This window comes from Micromys minutus, assembly GCF_963924665.1.
Source record: "Micromys minutus genome assembly, chromosome: 1".
NCBI classification, from domain to species: domain Eukaryota; kingdom Metazoa; phylum Chordata; class Mammalia; order Rodentia; family Muridae; genus Micromys; species Micromys minutus.
In genome coordinates, this window is record NC_137969.1 from 35,539,187 (window position 1) to 35,558,359 (window position 19,173).

At 36.4% G+C, this 19,173-nt stretch overlaps 1 protein-coding gene across 3 annotated transcripts in view; it reads left to right on the forward strand.

The window, feature by feature from the left end:
- The window catches only part of SPMIP7 (sperm microtubule inner protein 7), a gene marked incomplete at both ends in the record, with an annotated part of 41,967 nt that overhangs the window by 684 nt on the left and 22,110 nt on the right, over positions 1-19,173 (forward strand). Inside the window, 4 exons of one of the 3 annotated variants that reach the window (XM_080916020.1) lie at positions 6,870-6,970; positions 13,472-13,548; positions 16,915-17,053; positions 18,218-18,285. In XM_080916020.1, the coding sequence (XP_080772146.1) occupies positions 6,870-6,970; positions 13,472-13,548; positions 16,915-17,053; positions 18,218-18,285 (385 nt within the window). Of the gene's footprint in view, positions 1-6,869; positions 6,971-10,326; positions 10,375-13,471; positions 13,549-16,914; positions 17,054-18,217; positions 18,286-19,173 lie in introns of those variants that run through there. The other 2 variants (XM_080916021.1, XM_080916022.1) reach the window with 2 other exon arrangements.

Genomic DNA, 19,173 nt, shown 5'->3' on the forward strand with positions numbered 1-19,173 from the left:
ATTTTAAATTAGCTTTTAAGACAGTCTTGTTAAAATGTATAAATGATACAATGTACATACCTGCTTGTAAAACAAAATTTTGTTTAAAATTTCAAATGATTTTTAATAAGTTTAATTGATCAACAGCAAATATATTAACAAATAATTTATCCTAATTATACAGAAAACTTACATTACCAAAAGAGGATTTATGTGTCACATTATAACTGTATAATAAGCTTCCCTCATTGTTTCTCTCCCTTGTAATCAATCTGCTAGTTAAAAAGTTAGGTTGCATGGACTGAAATTAACTGGGAAAGATGAAAGTAAAATGGGTAAGAACAGGAATTGAAGAGAACCAAACCCCTCAGAAGTAGTGTTAGGCTTCCGATGGCTGAATTATTGGTACTGCTGTCATCTGTATATGATTCTCTGGACAGAGATGTTGTGAGAAATATCTCCAAAGGAAAACCACAACAACTACTTCCTGTGTAGGGAAGTGTGCATGGTAGGCAGGGAGGCAGTGATAAAAGATTAGCATCTTTGACTATGGGAAAAGGTCAGACCTTTGGCTGGGGTTCTTTGGCTTGCCAACAGTGTCAGAAATTGCAGGATGCTACCAGAATTCATCTTCAGCTTTCACCCAAAACCTCAGAGGATAAAGGAAGAAAATGTGTGATGAAAGGCAAGGCCCCCACATGTCTGTACAGTAGAGATGCATTCTATCTGACATTCTGCCCATGAATGGACCACAGTTATTAGGGTCCAAGAAGAAAATACAAGGAAAGGACAAAATCACTATGGTAAAATGGGCATTCAGCATGACCCCAGCCTCACCCTCCAGCTGCTTCTAAACTGCAAGGGAAAACCTAGACAGGTATGAGCAAAGGATGAGTTATGTTGTTCATATATCACTCAATTTAAAACCATCTTAAAGCAACCATAGGGAGTTCCTGAGTTACAGGATGCCTGCCTATATAGAGTATTAACAACATCAGCATATTTTTATTTGGTGATCTGAAAATTCTATCTAGGGAAATATGCTACTGAGAATCAAATGCAACAAATAAAGTTGACTGAAGAGATGTCTCAGTGGTCAAGAGCACTGACGGCTCTTCCAGAGGATACAGGTTAAAATCCCACATGGCATCTCACAACTGACTGTAACTCTAGTTCCAGGGGACCCGACACTCTCCTACCAAAACACATAAAATTAAATAAAATTTTTAAAAAGGAAAGAAATAAAGTCATGCGTAGTCACCAATACTACTTACCATGCACGAAGAAAACTGCAGTCAAAGATCATTTTAAAGGCAACATTGTCAGTCAGTTCTGAAAAGTAGTTCTCACCTTGAATGCTCATATCATTCCAAGAGAATTTAGGCTGAAGAAAAGACTTATTAAAGGAACTAAATTAACAAAACGCTTCCTATAAACATGGCAATAACAACTTAGAAGCAAATTTAGGACTTATCCGAGCTGTATATTTTACTACCTGATCAGAATAAAACCTCTGATTTTGAGCTCCAAGATCAATACAGTATGGGCTTGACAATTTCATTTATCTGTTATGTGACTCAGAGCTACTTAAAATTCTCTACCTGTGCATCCTTACTTATAAACTAAGGAAAGTAGTTCCTAGCATGTTACTGATGACTGTTTTATATAAATATGATTCATGTAAATAATGTGAAAAGTAGAACCAATGGCCAGATAGCATAAATAAAACCCCAGATTGTTTGGTTGCTGCATTCATAAGTTGGAATCAATAACATGCATCTTACAAAATTCTAAGAATTAAAATATATAGTGGCCAGGAAATTTTTCTGAAACATGGAAGAATATTCAATAAATAATAGCCATTACTATTAATTATTGTCTTGTATCAGTTTCAAAGAGTAAAACTTGAGATTTGTGAATTAAGTTCCACATAATTTTCAAGTGTTTTGATGACTTTGAAGACCCTAAAAATGTTTGTTAATCATAAATGGCAAGTATGTCAGATTTCAGAAAAACTAAACTCTCATTGCCAATAAAGCCTGACAAAGAAAGAAATTTTAGAATGTGTTATACTACATTCAGTGTTTTCTTTTTATTGTTAATTATTTATTTATACCCCAAATGTTTCTTCCTCTCCCAATCTCCCTCACGGAATTCTTTTGCCCCTTCCCCTCCATTTGCCACTGAGGAGGTACCATCCACAGATATCTCTCCTCCCTCGGGCATCAAGTCTCTACAAGATTGGCACATCCTATCCTACTGAGGCTAGACAAGGCAGCCTTCTGCTACATATGTGCCAGGGACCTCCAACCATCTGTGTATGCTCTTTTATTGGTGGCTTAGTCTCTGGGAGCTTTCAGGGTCCCAGTTAGTTGACACTGCTGGTCTTCCTATGGAGTTGCCATCCCCTTCAGTTCCTTCAATCCTTCCCCTAACTCTTCCACGGGGGTCTCCAAACCTCAGTGCAATGCTTGGCTATGGGTATTTGAATCTGTCTCAGTTAGGTGATAATTGAACCTCTCAGAGAACAGCCATGTCTGGTCTGCAAGCATAACATAGCATCAGTAATAGTGTTAGGGATCAGTGCCCACCAAAGGGATAGATCCCAAATTTGACAGGTCACAACCATTTATTCAGTCTCTCCTACATTTTCCCCCTACATTTCTTTCAGACAGGAACAATTTTGGGTGAGAAATTTTTATGTCAGCTGAGTGTTCGCATCTCTCCACTGAGGATCCTGTATAACTACTAGAGGCGATCTCTTCATATTCCATATCCCCACTTTTGAGCATTTTGGCTAAAGTCACCCACATTGAGTCCTGAGATGACTCCTTACACCAATCAGAATAGCTTAGATCAAAAACTCAAGTAACAATACATGCTGAGGAGGATGTGGAAAAAGAGGAACACTCCTCCATAGCTTGTAGGAGTAGAGCCCACTCTGGAAATCAATCTGGTAGTTCTTCAGAAATTTGAAAATAGTTCTACCTGAAAACCCAGCTATGCCTCTTCTGTACCCAAAAGATGCTCTACCATACCACAAAGATATGTGTTCCACTATGTTCATAGAAGCCTTATTCATATTAGCCAGAAACTGGAAGCGACCCAGGTGTCCCTCAACCAAAGAGTGTGTACAGAAAAAAAGTAGTTCATTTACACAATGAAATAATATTCAGATATTAAAAAGGGGGACATCATGAACTTTGCAAGCATATGAATGAAACTAGAAAATAAAATCTGAGTGAGACCCAGAAGAACATGTATGGTATGTAGGTATGTACTTACTGATAAGTGGATATTACCCAAAAAGTACAGTATTGAAAATAATATGCAGCTGCCAGTGGTAGGGGTGGGCGAACCTCTAAAAAGTCCCATATTCAGTATTTTCAATGAACTCTCACAAATATTAAAGCAACATCACAAAACATTACATTGAAAACTTTTCCCATATAATCTTTTCACTCCTTTGTTCCTGAAGGGCTCTTTCCTGGACACTTTGATTCTCATTGACCATAGGGCTTGGTTTTCCTTATCATAGATAAAATAACTTTGTCTACTGCTTTTCCTCGTGTTGGACTCTAGCTGATATCAGTATTTAAACATCTCTGTATATCTTTCCATCTTCCTATCTACTACTGTACCTGAGGCATTTATAAAAATATTTTATATGGAAGAATGGTTGGTTGAAACAACAGTCTATTATTTCTAACAGTTTTAGAGAGTGAGAAATCCAAAGTCAAGCAGTCTGGAGATTTGCCTCTTCGTGAAGCACTCTTCCTGGCTTGCAGATGGCTACCTATGCCCTCTTTCCCTCAGACAGCAGGGAGAAATAAAGACCAAACGCATCACCATTTCCATTATGAAATTAATGGGAGCAATAATGTCATGTGTACTAATAGGTGATTTATAAACATGTAGAGTGTTTATACTGCATGCCATAAATTTGTCATAAACTTCTATAATCTTTAGTTTTATCTTTCACGTATGATGAAAATAAATGCAATAAAAAGATGAAAGATTAAAAAAAAAAAAAGCTCAATGAAGGGGTTTGAATCCCCATATGAGGAACTACAATATCAACCAACCAGACACCCCCAAAGCTCCCAGGGACTAAACCACCAACCAAAGATTACACATGGGGGGACCCATGGCTTCAGCTGCATGTATAGCAGTAGATGGCATTGTTGGGCATCAATGGGAGGGGAGACCCTAGGTCCTGTGAAAGTTTGATGACCCAGGGTAGGGGAAGGCTAGGGTACTGAAACAGGGGTGAGTGTGCAGGTCAGGGAGCACCCTCATAGAGGCAGGGAATAGGAGGGGATAGGGGGTTGTGGGTGGGAAGCTAAGAAGGGGAGTAACATTTGAAATGTAAATAAATAAAATAACCAATAAAAATGAAAAAAAACAGCTCAAATTTGTGAAGGAAAAGAAGGAGGAGGAGAAGGAGAATAAGAGGAAAGAAGAAGAGGAAACCTATATCTGATAAATACATTTATTATTATAACTCAAGATAAGCTGGGTAGGGGCAGTGGTGACCAGAGTAGAATTGAGCGATGACCACTTATCACCTGGGCTATACAAACCCACAATCCTTCCTTTGCTGGAATCTTTGTGTGCATTGTTCCCAAATTTTAACTTCAGAACCCACGATTAGTACAAGGGACTGGTTCATGGAGCAGAACTGAGATCAGAGGACAAAGGACAGCTGTTCTGCACTTAGAAGATCATAGAAGGATTATCTCCATAGACTACCAAAGTCACGACAGCATGCTCACTTCTGTTGGTGACCTGAATAAATCACAGTAGCTTCTGAGATTTTTTTAACCCTCTAATTAAAACAATGACATCCATTTACAGTTTAAGTCCAAGACTATTTGGTGCTGATCCTTTTGTCTCCTTCCACCATTCCTTCCTGACACTGTGTATCATAGCTCTGACTAACATGCTGCAGTTTTAATAGCATTACACTTTCATAGACCAGGGTACTGTACATACCGTTTCCCTGCCTGTAACAACCGGTTTTCATCACTTCCCCTTTCCAAAGTTTACGTCCTACTTAATTTTCAAGATTAGATCAGTTGTCATTTTCAGGAAGATGCTCCTAACTCCTGACAATCTGGTTGGACTAGATAGCCCTTTTCTGCAGCCTCACAGAACTCTGGACTCCATTCTTTTTGTATTTACTACACAGTGGTTTCAGTACTTGAATGTGTGAATTTTCTGCTTGCTGATCGGAACCACATTCTGTTGTCCTCTTGATATGGCCATTACAGGACAGCAAATACTTTGAAGGCTATATTTTTGTAAAATATATTACATTGGCAGTGTCACTATGATTTCTAATCTTTCATTATATGAGTTGTCTAGATAGGTTTTTTTTTTTTTTTGCTACTTCCATGTATAAAACACACACACTGACACACAGACACACAGATACACACACACAGACACACAGATACACACACACACACACACACACACACACACACATATTCCTAGTATTCAACAGTCCTTTTACACAAGCAAGTTAAACATTGAATTGATTCTCTGACATGCTGCAATTTTCTAAGTGCATGAATCCCAGAAATATTGTGTCTTCATAACAACTCACATCATAGAGACCATCCCTACCCAAATCTCTCAAAGATTCAGTAAAGTAATTAGATAATTCATTATAAAATGCCTAATACCATATATCATAGAGGAATGTGGAGGACGGTTAGTTAAATTTTGGGAATGAGTAATATTATACTATCTTGGTTTCTTCATGCCATGAGTTGGACAACTTAGCTGATCTATCAATAGTTAATTTCTTTTAATTATATCTAGAACAAACCAAAATTAGATGGGAAAGTTGCAGAAAATCCATTTGAACTTGCAAAATGGTACATAGAGATTGAAGTAGGTGTCATAAAACTAAAGGGAAGCTGATTGGCATCTCCAAAAAAGAACTTTTTTATTGGCTATTTTATGTATTTACATTTCAAATGTTATCCCCTTTCCTGGTTCCCCCTTCCATCCTCCCTTCTCCTACATCTATTCTATGAGGATGCTCCTCCTCTCACCCAACCACTCCCACCTTCCCACCCTGGCATTCTCTTACACTGGGGCATCAAGTCGTCACAGGACCAAGGGCTTCTCCTCCTATTGATTCTAGACATTGCCATCCTCTGCTATATATGCGCCTAGAGTCATGGGTCCTTCCATGTGTGCACTTTACAGCTTGGGGGGGGGGGATGAGGCGAAAGTCTCTCTGCAAATGGAAGTTTGTTTACATTTGAGGCTTTTTCAAAGAGTTTTTAAGCTGAACATTTTACCTAGAGACCCATATTTCCTATATGTAGGGTAAATTCATTGCCATTATTTACTTCTGGTTTAATAAAGTATAATGGGGCTGGAGAAATGGTCCTTGGAAGCCATAAGTACTCTTCTTGGTTTACATTCCAGGTGTGTGCATAAGCTGTGCTTTGTGTCTTCTGCTGTTGCTACAGTAGCTGCTGGTCAAAGTGGACATTGCTTTCATACATATGCAGATAGCCACCAGTTCAATGTAACCAGCTTAAATTGTAGTTCTTTGTTTAACAGATTTAAAGTATGTAGCTTTGGCCAGCAAATACACTTCTTGTTTTGTTTGATATACACAACTAATATGGAAATTAGGAAAAGGACAAACTAGTTCGGAGCCTTAAATTGGGTGCAGGATTGTGACCAATTATGGCCCAGTTTTTAAATTGTAGTTTTAACATATACTTAACACAATTTTGAGAACATCAGACTAAACCTACAACTCCCAGAAGCCTTGTTACAGTTTAACTCACATCAACTAAATATTTTTAAAAGGTATCACTGTGTTTTTTTTAACCTAAAATGTCTGAATTTTTGGTTTCCAGGTTGGACAAGCCCACTGAAAGTTACTCCTGTACCAGTTCATGAACACGAAGTAGGCTCCTTAAGTCACATATATACCTTTGAAGAAGACGAAACGAGTACAGTAAGATTGTTTTAATAGGTAGTATTATAAAATATAGTTTGTTTATATCATTGTTTGTGTGCTTAGTACTTTCTTCCCCAGAGGGGAGAAAAACTATTATTCACAAAGTAAATCCCTCTTTTAGCTTTCAAAACAAACAAATGAAACACTTTTGTTTAGATAGTTTAGGTAATATCCAAAATGTATATATAACATCAGGCTTCAGCTGGAAAGAACTGCTTTTCATATATGGGCTATCCTTACCATAACCCAGGACAGCACACAATGATATGCCTTAGTTCCTATTCCATGACAAGTGGGGTCCTCAGATTGGTAGCTTTGAAAACCCATCAACATAACGTTAACATGAATATTCAAACCTAAAGCATTTTATTGAATGCATCAGTTATAATTTAACTGTTCTTTTTAATATGTAGGTCTTTTTACATTTACAGTGGACATAGTTATCACAGTTATATAAGTTATAAGGTATGATATGCTCTAATGACATCCATCAATTTTGTCAAATTAAGTATATTACTGTAACATCTGTCCTAACTTAGAGAGTTTACAATTCTTCACCAGAATTATACTTTTATTTTAACTTGCATTACCATCTGAAAAACCATCTTTTCAAATCTACATTATCTTCCTCGATACTAAACAATTTTGTTTAATTATGAGACTATAACTAGTCTTCAACAGCATCAGAGAGCCAGGAATGAATTAAATATAACCTGAACATATAAGAAGCACAAAAGCATAGCTTCCAAAACTTTAACAAATTATAAAGGTAGCTGACTATCTGGACAGAGCTCTATTTCTCACAACATCAGATCATCTGTTTTCAGCCTTCTGGCTCAGAACCATCTGACAGACCTTAAGTGAAACAGGAAATATGAAGGAATAGCTTAGCCTATCTTGGCAAATCTAAACTGTCGACTATACCGAATCGTGTGTCCTCTCCTGGACAGTATTTTTGTCTGTAGATGAATTAGGTCAATTTTTGCCCACACTACCTTGTCACAAGTGGAGCAACTCTATATGGTGGTTATGGTGCTTAATAGCTTCCTTGAACGATGAAGGAGGTAATGTCAGGAGCAGACATTTCTCTTAGTCAAAATTTCTATTAATAATGACATTACTATAAATGTCATATTCTATGGATTTCTGATGCTTTTGAAGACCATCTATCTATATAAATTATATTTGAACTGTTAAACCTTGACTACTCTTAGCTGCTTCTATTTTAATAATATTAAAAACACCTTATTATAATTAAATCTGAATATAATATAACCATGAGTTTACTATCTGGCCCTTAACTTCAATTACTTAATCATCTTAAACAATTTTTAGTGGTAGCTATTAGGACTGGGTCTAAGTCTTGCATTTTCAAATGAGTTGTATAGGTACAATGTCTATCTAAGAGTAACAATATTAATATCAAAGTTTGTATCAATTAAATATTTATACCAATGAAAACCCTAAATCTATATTAATATATGAATTTTGTACCAATATAAAGAAGTATAACTTCAATTTTGCATCAATCATAAAGATTTTTAGTCCACACCTACTTAAATTCTTCCTTCTATGGAATTAATATTTTTTTCTATTTAACTTGTTTACATAGTATGTAGTGGTTACATTGTCTAAAATCTGGATAACAGTAACCATTTTTAGTTTTGTTATATTGAATATGAAGAAACTGTAATATGAAGTAACAATGTTTTCAGTGCAGATATTTGTGATAATATTAGAACATTGTGTTGTAGATGCTATTAGTGTCCTGTTAGGATAACTATAATATAGTTCTGCTTTAATAATAATAGACTTGTCAAAAGTGCCCAAAAGACATTGAGAGTTATAAGTCAGGATCTCTACTGATAAATTCCAAGAACACCAAGAAGACACCAACAGAAGGTGGTATGAGGACAATAATTTCAGAAAGCCACATAGGTAATAAATCTGAGGACACAGACTCCAAAATATTACATAAAGAAACTAAGACACGGGATATAGAAGTAATGACTTATAAGATCATGGTCAGAATATAGAAGATTATATGTCAGAAAAAATTTCAAATCCCAATGAAAGTTTATCAGAATGACAATGGCTTACTAAGATCAACAATATCATGCTTCCCTCAGATGAGACATGAACTTGGGGTACTCCTAGAGAAAGTTTAAGCACATAATCAGAAGTCAGTTTCCCTTATGAAGAACAAGAAATCTATGCCGTAACCTTCAGAGAGATTTTTAAATGGCATGTAGGTCAAAGAGAACATATAAGATTAAGTAGTTTCAAACTTGGACTCAGCAGTCATGCATTTTTTATGTAAGGTGTTGATGCGTAGGTTAAAAGGCAGATTGCCTGAATGTATGGATATAAAACACCTGCTTACCCTACTTTTAAAAAGTACATACAAGATCTTAAGCATCATGGAAAATAATAAATAAAATCATGAATAATAATCACACATATACCTTTTGCCAGAAGTATTTATTCAAATTACCATAGACAGTGTCATAAAACAAGTCTCTATGAATTACATTTTAATTCATAAACTGTGTGGTCTTTGAGCATAAGACAATTATTATAGAACAAAACACCCTCCCAGATTATGTATTTGGAAACAGAAAGGTGTGTTTATAGATGATCATCATCCAGAGAAGAATCCACAACAGTAAGAGAAACTAGAAGGTATCCATAAGAGAAATCAAAATGTTGTAGGGAAATGTGTGGATAGAAGCTGTAATCAACCCTGGAAGACAGGATCTGCCTTTAAAATGTGTTAGAATACAAGAAACCCCCACAACTCAAGAAGCAAACAAGGTACATCTCATAAAATTTAAAAAGAGGGGAAAATCAATTTATGAAAAACACACAGGAAAGGAAAAATAAATTAAGGATACAGAAAGCAAACATATGATCGTCGATGTTACAAATTGCTTCTTTGCAAAACTACTATGAGACCTTGCTCCTCTGAGAATGCGTTCCCCTGTGTTGTTCCCCAGAGTTGTCAGCCTTTGTTAGATCAGCTTTTTGCTGCAGTCAGTGGGGGTTAGCACAGAGGGTTTCAGTACTGGTCAAAGTGCTGAGAATTCATGATGGTCAGTTCTTAGCCTTAGATGGATATCTACCACAACCCACCCCCACCAAGCCTCACGAACGTCACAGAAGCAGTGGATGAGGGAAGATGTAATAGCTAGACGATGGGGAGAAACGCTGTAAGGCGTGGTCCTCCGGGCATACTCACAGCAGTTGTGGTTACCGATACGAGACCACACAAGATCAAGCAAGGAAATAATTTCAGCGTGAAAGGGGAGGAGCTATCAGGGTCCCACCCCTTTGTGAGGAGCTATTGATAGTTGATGGCTGACGACAGAGAAATTCACCTTTCTTTGGCGACGTGGGCACTGGTAGGTTTCCCAGGCCCTAGTGGGTGACTGCAATGTGTTATTAAAAAAGAAATAAGAGAGCATGTGATTGGAAGAAATGTGTGTTGAGCAGAGCCAGGGAAGATGGAGGGAAGAATGAACATGAATATGATCAAAGGTTTCCGTGGTGATTCTACAGGTTTGCACTTCCACTAACAATGGAGGAGTGTTCCCCCTTGCTCCACATCCTCCCCAGCATGAGCTGTCATTTGTGTTATTGATCTAAGATTGATCCATTCTGACAGGAATAAGATGGAATGTCAAAAGTGTTTTCAGTATTAGGCTATATACCATGCTCTGTATATAACATACAAAAATGGAGATTTATAAATTAGGAAACTTCTTCAATCTGATGAAGGCGACTCTTCAGTTAAGGTCCTCTCTGCTCAGGTGTGTCAAAATGAGCCACACCAATAATGTAATAGAAGATGTTCTAGTAAAAATGAAATGACTTCCAATCTTAGCACAGAAAAAGAATGCATTTAAAGAGAAAAATGTAAATTACATAGCTAAAAATCTTAAAAGATTCATGGGCTTAATAACAAAAAGAGTGTTACCAGGAGAAGTAGTAACATTTTGAAAATAAACATTAAAGTTTACTTAAAACTTAAAATTATTTAAGTTATTTATTTTTATTTTAAACTATTTTAAACATCAAGTTTAAGGGAACATATTTAATGAAGGGGAAACATTCAAAAATTAACAGAAAATATCGTATACTGTGGAGATGGTTTGAAAAAGTCATGAATATACTAAATGAAGTCGGGAATTTGTAAGAAGAGAGGGGAAAGTAGAAAACAAATTCGGAAGAAATAATTTCTGAAATTTTATTAACTTGTAGTTTATAAGACTCATGCCACGGCATTCTAGCCAACTTGCAGGACCCGCCCGAATTCCTTAGCTTATGGTATTTGTCTTCATTTTCAAAGCTGGCGTGATGGTCTGAATCCTCTCATCATGAAGAATGTCTGTGATGTAGTCTTGTGCCTCAATCTCTCCATTTTCATGGCAGTTGTAACTAACTTGTGCCATAAGAATGTCCAGGATGATTGTTTTTTCATTCTTTGGTCACTTGATGAACAGTTTAATTCCATCTACAAAGTGAATTACCCTTTTTCCAAGTTTAGAATATGGATATATTTGGGTGTCTAAATATATTGGATATATTGGAATGCTACATAAAGAAACTTTTGAGTAAGAAAAAAAAAGAAGAAAATAAATTTCCAATAGATGTGCCTTATAAGAAATTGAATAATGGAAGTTTTTTTATCCTTCTAGTGTATGTAAAAATCTAAACTTATTATTAAAAAATACAAAACATTGTTCCTAAAGTTCATTAGGTAGTATACTCTTCATAATATAACAATGTATGGTAAGGGTGTAAAATAAAAGCAAATGGATAATCAATTGGAAATAAGTTTCAAGATGAAATAATTGTTACAACATATAGAGACCCTTCTTATGGTCAATTTGTCAAGGAAACATGGGGTTCAAAAGTGAATAAGTCTAAGACACATGTAGCAAGAATTAACAGACCTCTAAAAGAAGCTTGTACAACTTCTGTATTTGGATTTTAACACCTCTGCATAGTTGGTTGGGACTTCACAGAAGACTCCAAACAGCAGTTCTGATTCTGATTCCTTCAAGTCCCTGACACTTCTGTAACACTGAAACAAACCAAAGATGAAGACATATTTCCAAATACACAGTATGCTCACTGCTGTAGTAATGACTATGTATGGAATTAACTAAGTTTTAGTACATTTATAACTACAATAGGAAAGGCGATGTGGTTTCTAGGCTGATCACCTGCACAGCATTTGCAAGGGCAGGAATTCCATCACCACATTGTGAAAAATCATTAGAGAAGTAATTCCATACAATGTTCTTAATACACTACAGCACTCGCTTATAATCAACAAACAAATTAAATTTAGAGAAACAAAATATTTTAAAATGTGACACATTTTTAATTATTATTTGTGGGTCAAAGAAGAATTTTAAGAGAAATTAGAAAGTATTTGAAACATGATAAGATACAATATATCTACTTGGGTATCATGCAGTTAATACTTTGCTAAGAGGAAAATTTAGCTTTACATAATTAGATTGCAAAAGAAAATTGATATGTTCAACCTTAGAATATTAGAAAATGATGAAATCAAACTATATATATATATGAAAGATTAAAACATATTTTAAATATATAGAGTTAAAAACCAATGAAATGCATGATTTATACATGGAATAATTATTTTAATTTTTAATTAAGTTTATTGGGTTTTTTTTGGGTTTTTTTTTTTTTTTTTTTTTTTTTTTGAGACAGATAGCATGTAGTCCTTGGATAGCCTCAAATGTTCTGTGTGGCTGAGGCTGGCCTTTTGTTCCAGATTCTCCTATCTTCATGTCCTAAATGCTGGAATTGCAAGCACATATCCCCTATCTAGATGAAGAAAAATTTATAAAGGAAAGTATTGTTGGCTACCTGAGTGCCCATCTACAAATGAGTGGGTAAAGAGAACTGGACATGTGCATATACTAGAATATTATTTAGCCATAAAATCCATAAAATGTAGGTCTGCTATTTGTAACACTATGAGTAAATCTGTAGAACCTTATACTGAGACAAATAAACCAGGCACATAAGCAGAAATATTTATATCCTTATATATGTAAAGAATCTAAGAGAGCTGTAAAAAAAAGTGTAGAGTAGAATAGGCATGAGGTAAGTATAGAAAAAAGGGAGATATTGATCAGAGGATACAATATGAAAATACAAACAAAAGAATGAGTATGGTCTAGAAACAGGATGCATATTATGGTGACCATTGCTAACAATACTGGGTTGTTCACTGGGATTTTAAGAAAAAAACAGGTTTTAAATTTGTTGGGTAACTAGAGATGGAGATGAGTGTGTTAAATAATCTGAGTTTGTTAATTATTAAACCATGTATTCATACTCATAGTTCAAGTCATCATGTAAATCATGAAGAAGGACATTTATGTTTTATAGTGTATAAGGAATATAGCAATTCTATTTATGTTTAATCTATTTTAACTTCTTCTTCCTACCTTATAGGAGGATAGTGAACCCCTTGTCCAGATAGACAAGAAATATAACATAAAGGATTCATTTTACAAATCCTCAACTCAGAAGTAAGTTTTTTTTTTTCAATGAAAAAGTTAAAGTATATTTCTTAAGTTTTAATAGTGCATGTGTCAATAATAATCTGGGTCATAAGAACAATTCAAAGAATATGAAACAAAGACACTAAGTCATTCATGTTGACTAAATAGTAAATCTATCAGAGGACAGATGTCCACACCTGTAACCCATGAACTCGGAGACCTGGATGAGAGGAGGATTATCATGATTTCTGGATAAACCTGGACCAACTACAGAAAAGAAAAACTATCTCAGAAGGACATGGGTATGGAAGAAGAGGAGAGGAGAAAGGGGGAGGGGAGAGAGGAGAGGAAAGAGGAGAGATGAGAAAACAATATGTTGATAGAATCAAAATTCAGAGGAGGGGAATGAAGTGAGGGAAGGAGAGGAGACAAAACAACCACAATCACAATGTCACAACAAACAATGTTGAAGAAAGCTTAAAGGAAGCTAATTCAGTCTGTCAATGCTTTATGGGGCAGAGAGGCAAGAAGCAAAGCTTCCACTGCCATGCTCAGAAGGCTTAGCTCTCTTAGGCTTAGTGAACATGACTTAAACAAAGCCTACATTATTGACGTAGATGAGGAAAGAATTTGAGAGCTAGTCAGATTATGAAGCAGAGTGAGGGCATAATAAAAAATATCATTTATTTAGGCTTTACATACAAGGTCTAAGAGAAAGATGCTTTTTGAAGAACCACAGGGCAGACAGCAGGAGTATGCTCTTCTTGAAGAGAGTAACAGAAAGTAAGAGATATTCTTTCTCAAAGGAGATTAGAAGACTTTGACTATTTCCATGTTGCGTTTTGTTTTGCATGTACTTTACGCTTATTGCAACTAGTACGTTTTCAATGCATACTGTCAAGCCCTTGAAAAAAATCAAGTACTGACTAAAAAACATATTCACATGGTTTTATGTAAAATTTATTTTAATGTCTGAAAAAACAGTACTGACAAAAATGTATAATTTTAAGCAAAAAATGTTTAAAATCTTTACATTTATCTTTGTTTTGCAAAATAAAGTCGTTTAAAAAAATAAAAAAAAAAAAAAAGAAGCTCATTATCCTACAACAGTCAAGTACTTTGGTGGGGTTTGGTGACAACAGCTTTAAAGAAATCTTAAAGTATGTAAATGGGATTATATGGTTGTTTCTCAGGAGCACCTGCCAGTATTACAGTTGATAAGACCCACAGGTTGCAGGACCATAGAATAGCTTTTACTACAAAAAGTCTTGTTTGATGTAATCAAGTGATGTATGGGAGAGGAATGAAGTCCTACAAGATTATATGCACACAGCCTTATCCTGGTTTATTGTTATCTGAATAGAAAATATCTAGATTTTTTTTTTTAAAAAAAGAAAGGTCAATTTTATGTAGGTAGCCTTTGCAACAAATGTTAATTGTGCTGAATTCTTGCATTTCCATTGATAAGGGGCTTTAGTCAGACTGTGGAATGAAAGGATCTTATACTCTGTCTGGTATCAACATGGACATGTCATGTCCTAGACTGAGAGATGTATCTTTGAATAAGTAGACCTAGTTCTCTGAAATTTGGGAGCTCTCACTTTAAGGAAAAATGGACAGTAAGGAAAACATAATGAGAAGCCCCAAAGAACCTGTTCATAAAGATGACTAGCCCATGAGTAAAAGAAAGAGGTAGCTAAGAGGTGTGCAGAGCAGGCTCAGTCATCAACAGGAGGTGTGAGATTTAGAAACCTGCAGGGTGAGAGGAAGCCACCTCACAGGCCACTTTAGTGATTGGCACTCTAGTAAAGTATATCTTAGGAAAAAGAGTAGTAAGATTAGATTTGTTTATGAAGAAGTAGTACTGACTGCTACATTCAGAGTTGCATTACATATGACCTGAGTTATGGATGTCTTCTGAGAAAAAGATAATACTATATTAAAAAAGCCTACATGCAGTTTTGAATAAATATTGAATACAGAGCCATCATGCCCTTCTAAGCAGAGGAAATGTATTTAAAAGGTGTTAGTGGGGACAAGAGTGGTTGAACTAAGGCTTTGGCTTACAGAGCTGGATGCAATGAAGGCCCCATCGCCTAACAATGTGAAGGCATATGGATCAAGTCTTGGGGAGAGTACCAAAGACAGACTCTGATAGAGAATTGTTTTTTAGATATCCAAGAGGATCCTTTAGATGGGCAACAGGATATGCATATCTGAAGTCTAGCTACAGAGACTTATCCAGTTTCTAGAAAGATGTATAAAATGATGGCACTGAATGGGGACACTAAAGAAGCTTCCATGTAGTCAGAGGGCTATTTTTACATTTTAAATTCTGGGGGAAAGAGAAAGATGCAGCCAAAGAACTAAGAACACACACACCCAGCAAGCCAGGAGGTATGAGTGGAGAGTGTAGTTCCTGGAAAGCATGCTAAAAGTGTGATTCAAGAAGGAGTGATGTTGTGTGCCATGCACCTAAGTCATGTCAAATAAGGTCCCAGGATGGTAGGGTAGGTTCATCTGTAGAATTAGAGGCCAGCAGGGAGATAGAGGAAACAATAAAAGCATGGCGTTGCATGGTATGGTATGGCACGGAGAAATGAATGGAGAAGAGACAAGCAATAGACAAGAAAGGAACAGAGCTTTCATGCTGGCCACAGCCTGCCTCCCCTCATACACTGAATGATGCCGTACATGCTCCATACATCCATTTTATTTCTTCATTAAAATTAAAAGATCCATGTAGTGTGGGTACCAGTAGACCGGAGCCTTAGAAATATGCTTATTAGCTGTAGATGACATTGTTGTGAATTGTATTTTTAAATGTCCTGACATTAAGAGACAGAGAACCTCCAAAAATGATATTGAGTTCACTTTGCATTGGCCATCTACAGCTAGAAATGGAGAGCACTTTGTACATCCACTAAACTCTGTTGGGAAAACGAATTTTTCATTTGCAAGCAGTTATCACCTGGAGATAGCTTCTGGGTTGAGGATGGGTACTTGTGTCCACTTCCCCTGCCAACCCAGCCCAGGTCCATGCAAGTCCCTGTGCGTTTACGTGTGTCAGTCTGGCTGTGTTTAGAAAGCTTTGCTTTCTTGATGTCCTCAACCCCCTCTGGCTTTTATAATATTTCTCCTTCCTCACCTCAAGGGCTTCATAAGCCCTCATGAGAAGTATTTGATGGGGGCATCCTATGCAAACCTGGGGATAACCTGAGAGATTGGAATTGGAGGACATGAGGGAGAATGAAGGTTGCCTATCTGATCCCCTGTTCTCAAATCAATTTTCAAAGACATAACAATTATAAATTGGATAGTCATCCTACCCTGCTTTGAATATGCACTTTATGCATTCTTTATTAAATATGTACATATTTAATAATTCCTCAGAGCTTATGAAAGTGTTCCTTGGGACAAGATGCTACCACCAAAACTTGATCCAGAAGAAACAACCATGGAAAAAGCTGCCGACCACATATCACAGTGTTTTACACTGAAAAGATATGGGAGACTGCCAGCCATAACCCAGGTCAGTGAGCATCCCTGCTCAAACTCAGGCCACGGTGGTATTCTATTGTTAAGGATTAGACGTGAAGGAGACAGTGATATAATCACAAATCACTGGTAACTGTAAGCATTCCCTCATTGTCCATTCTGCAAATGTTGACTATTCAATGATTACTCTCACAAAGCCATTTGTGGTGGCTTTTGATTTTGAAAATTACAGAAGAATGTTGAATAATGGAGACATAAATGCATCATTCTTTCGGGTAATCTATGCTGAGCATACTTGTAGAAGCAGGATCTAGAACTTAGCTCTGTGCCAGGATGAACCCCAAACACTCATAACACCCTAACTTTTCTCCTCTCAATACTACCTCAGATGCCTTGCTTCATGCTTGCAAAGCACTTCCTGTTTCTTGTTTCCTGTTTCTTGTTTCCTTGTGCTCAGTGCAACAGCTCAGAGTGTCAGACAGATCAGCCATTAGATGGTTTCTCATAGTGAAGTTTCTAAGAATATAAAATCCACAGTATAAAGAGGGAAAACAATCACACTCTAAGGAGTTCCTGAACCCTCAGTTAGGAAGCCCACCTTCCCCTGTAAAATTTCTTCCACTTTCAGTGAGAAATACTGAGAAGGGAAAGACATAGCTTTATATAAACACTCAAACACCTGTTTGTTAAATAGAAGTGAAAATCAGTTAAAGGACAAAAATGTGTAGACTTCTTTTATTTTTAAGGATCTTTAAATTACTTCAGAAGAATTTTATATTGCATAAAAATTGGCCATTTCATTACATTTCCTGTGTTAAATGATTTGAATATTTAGAGCCCTTCACACATAAGACACGTTTTATAACTCAGACTCTGTGAAAAGTGTCTCAGGGGGAATATCTGTCATGAAACTGAAGCTTAACATTTCGCATGGAGAAACCATGTCACCTGGAGAAGGTGGACACATCCCAGCTTGGGGAGACAGGGTAAGAGTTTGAGCAAAGAGCCTGGATGCACACATTAAAAAAGCAAAGCCATACTCCACCCAGAGTTTCCAGGATACCTGAAAAAGACTTTCCCAGAGCTTAGGCTCAAGCTACGATGTGAGGAGCCTGGTAAGGCACCACCAAAGCTTGAATCTATAAAATTACAGTAAGATCATTAAATAGTTTTTTGTTTATTTCAACAATGGCTTTAGATGGTCGGAGGACTCTGGGACAGATTTCAGACGAGATTGTTCTCAGCGCCAGCCAAACCAATCACTTTGTAAGTTTGACTTCTAATGTTGTCATTGCTACCTTTACCCTCGCCACCAAACCCCCAATGTCCCTGACTTTAGATGAAGATTGTCCCAGAGACCTTCATCCTACAGTCCTGGGGCTGAGAAGAGAATCCAAATCCCATTTCAGTTGCTCTACAACATCTGGCCTCTCTTTATTCCCCAAACTGATACTGTAAAATGTACATTTCAAAACTGGGAGTACTTTATAAACAAATAGTTACAATGTTGTGGTACTTCATGGGCGTCATATACAGGGGATTCTAAATGACACATTCGATCAACTTTCACATCATGCATTTATGTCAGTTTAAGAGGTGGCTTTATTATTGATGGTTTTCTCTGTACATTTCCATCCATTAAGTATAAAAAGCGTTGTGGTTTTTGTCTTCACTATTTCCCTTTTTTCCTTATAGATGTTACAACTCTTGTCATGGTCTCTCTTAAGTAATTCAATCTGAATGTTTTATATTAACATGTAGATTAAAATACAATATATTCTGTGTATCTCCTCCCTCTGTTGGGAAAAAGTAACAACACAAAGGAAATGCCTGAGCCTCTTCATCAGCATATCTGCCTCCTTCCAGAAACATTACTACAAATTTGATGGTCCACATTTTCATGTATTCTTTTATCCCTCTAAAAGCCTGCCGTTATTAACCCAACATACAGTATTAAATTCCTTTTATAAAAATGGTATGCACGGTATCTTTCCTATGTTTATACCGTGTAACATTGTATAATGTTACATTATGCTCATAAGAGACACATCCAGGCTCTCTGGGTCTGTGGATGTTCTATTTTGTCTGTAGGATAGAATTCGGCTGAACAGTTACACCACAGGTGATTTGCCTATCCATTCCATTATTTAATTT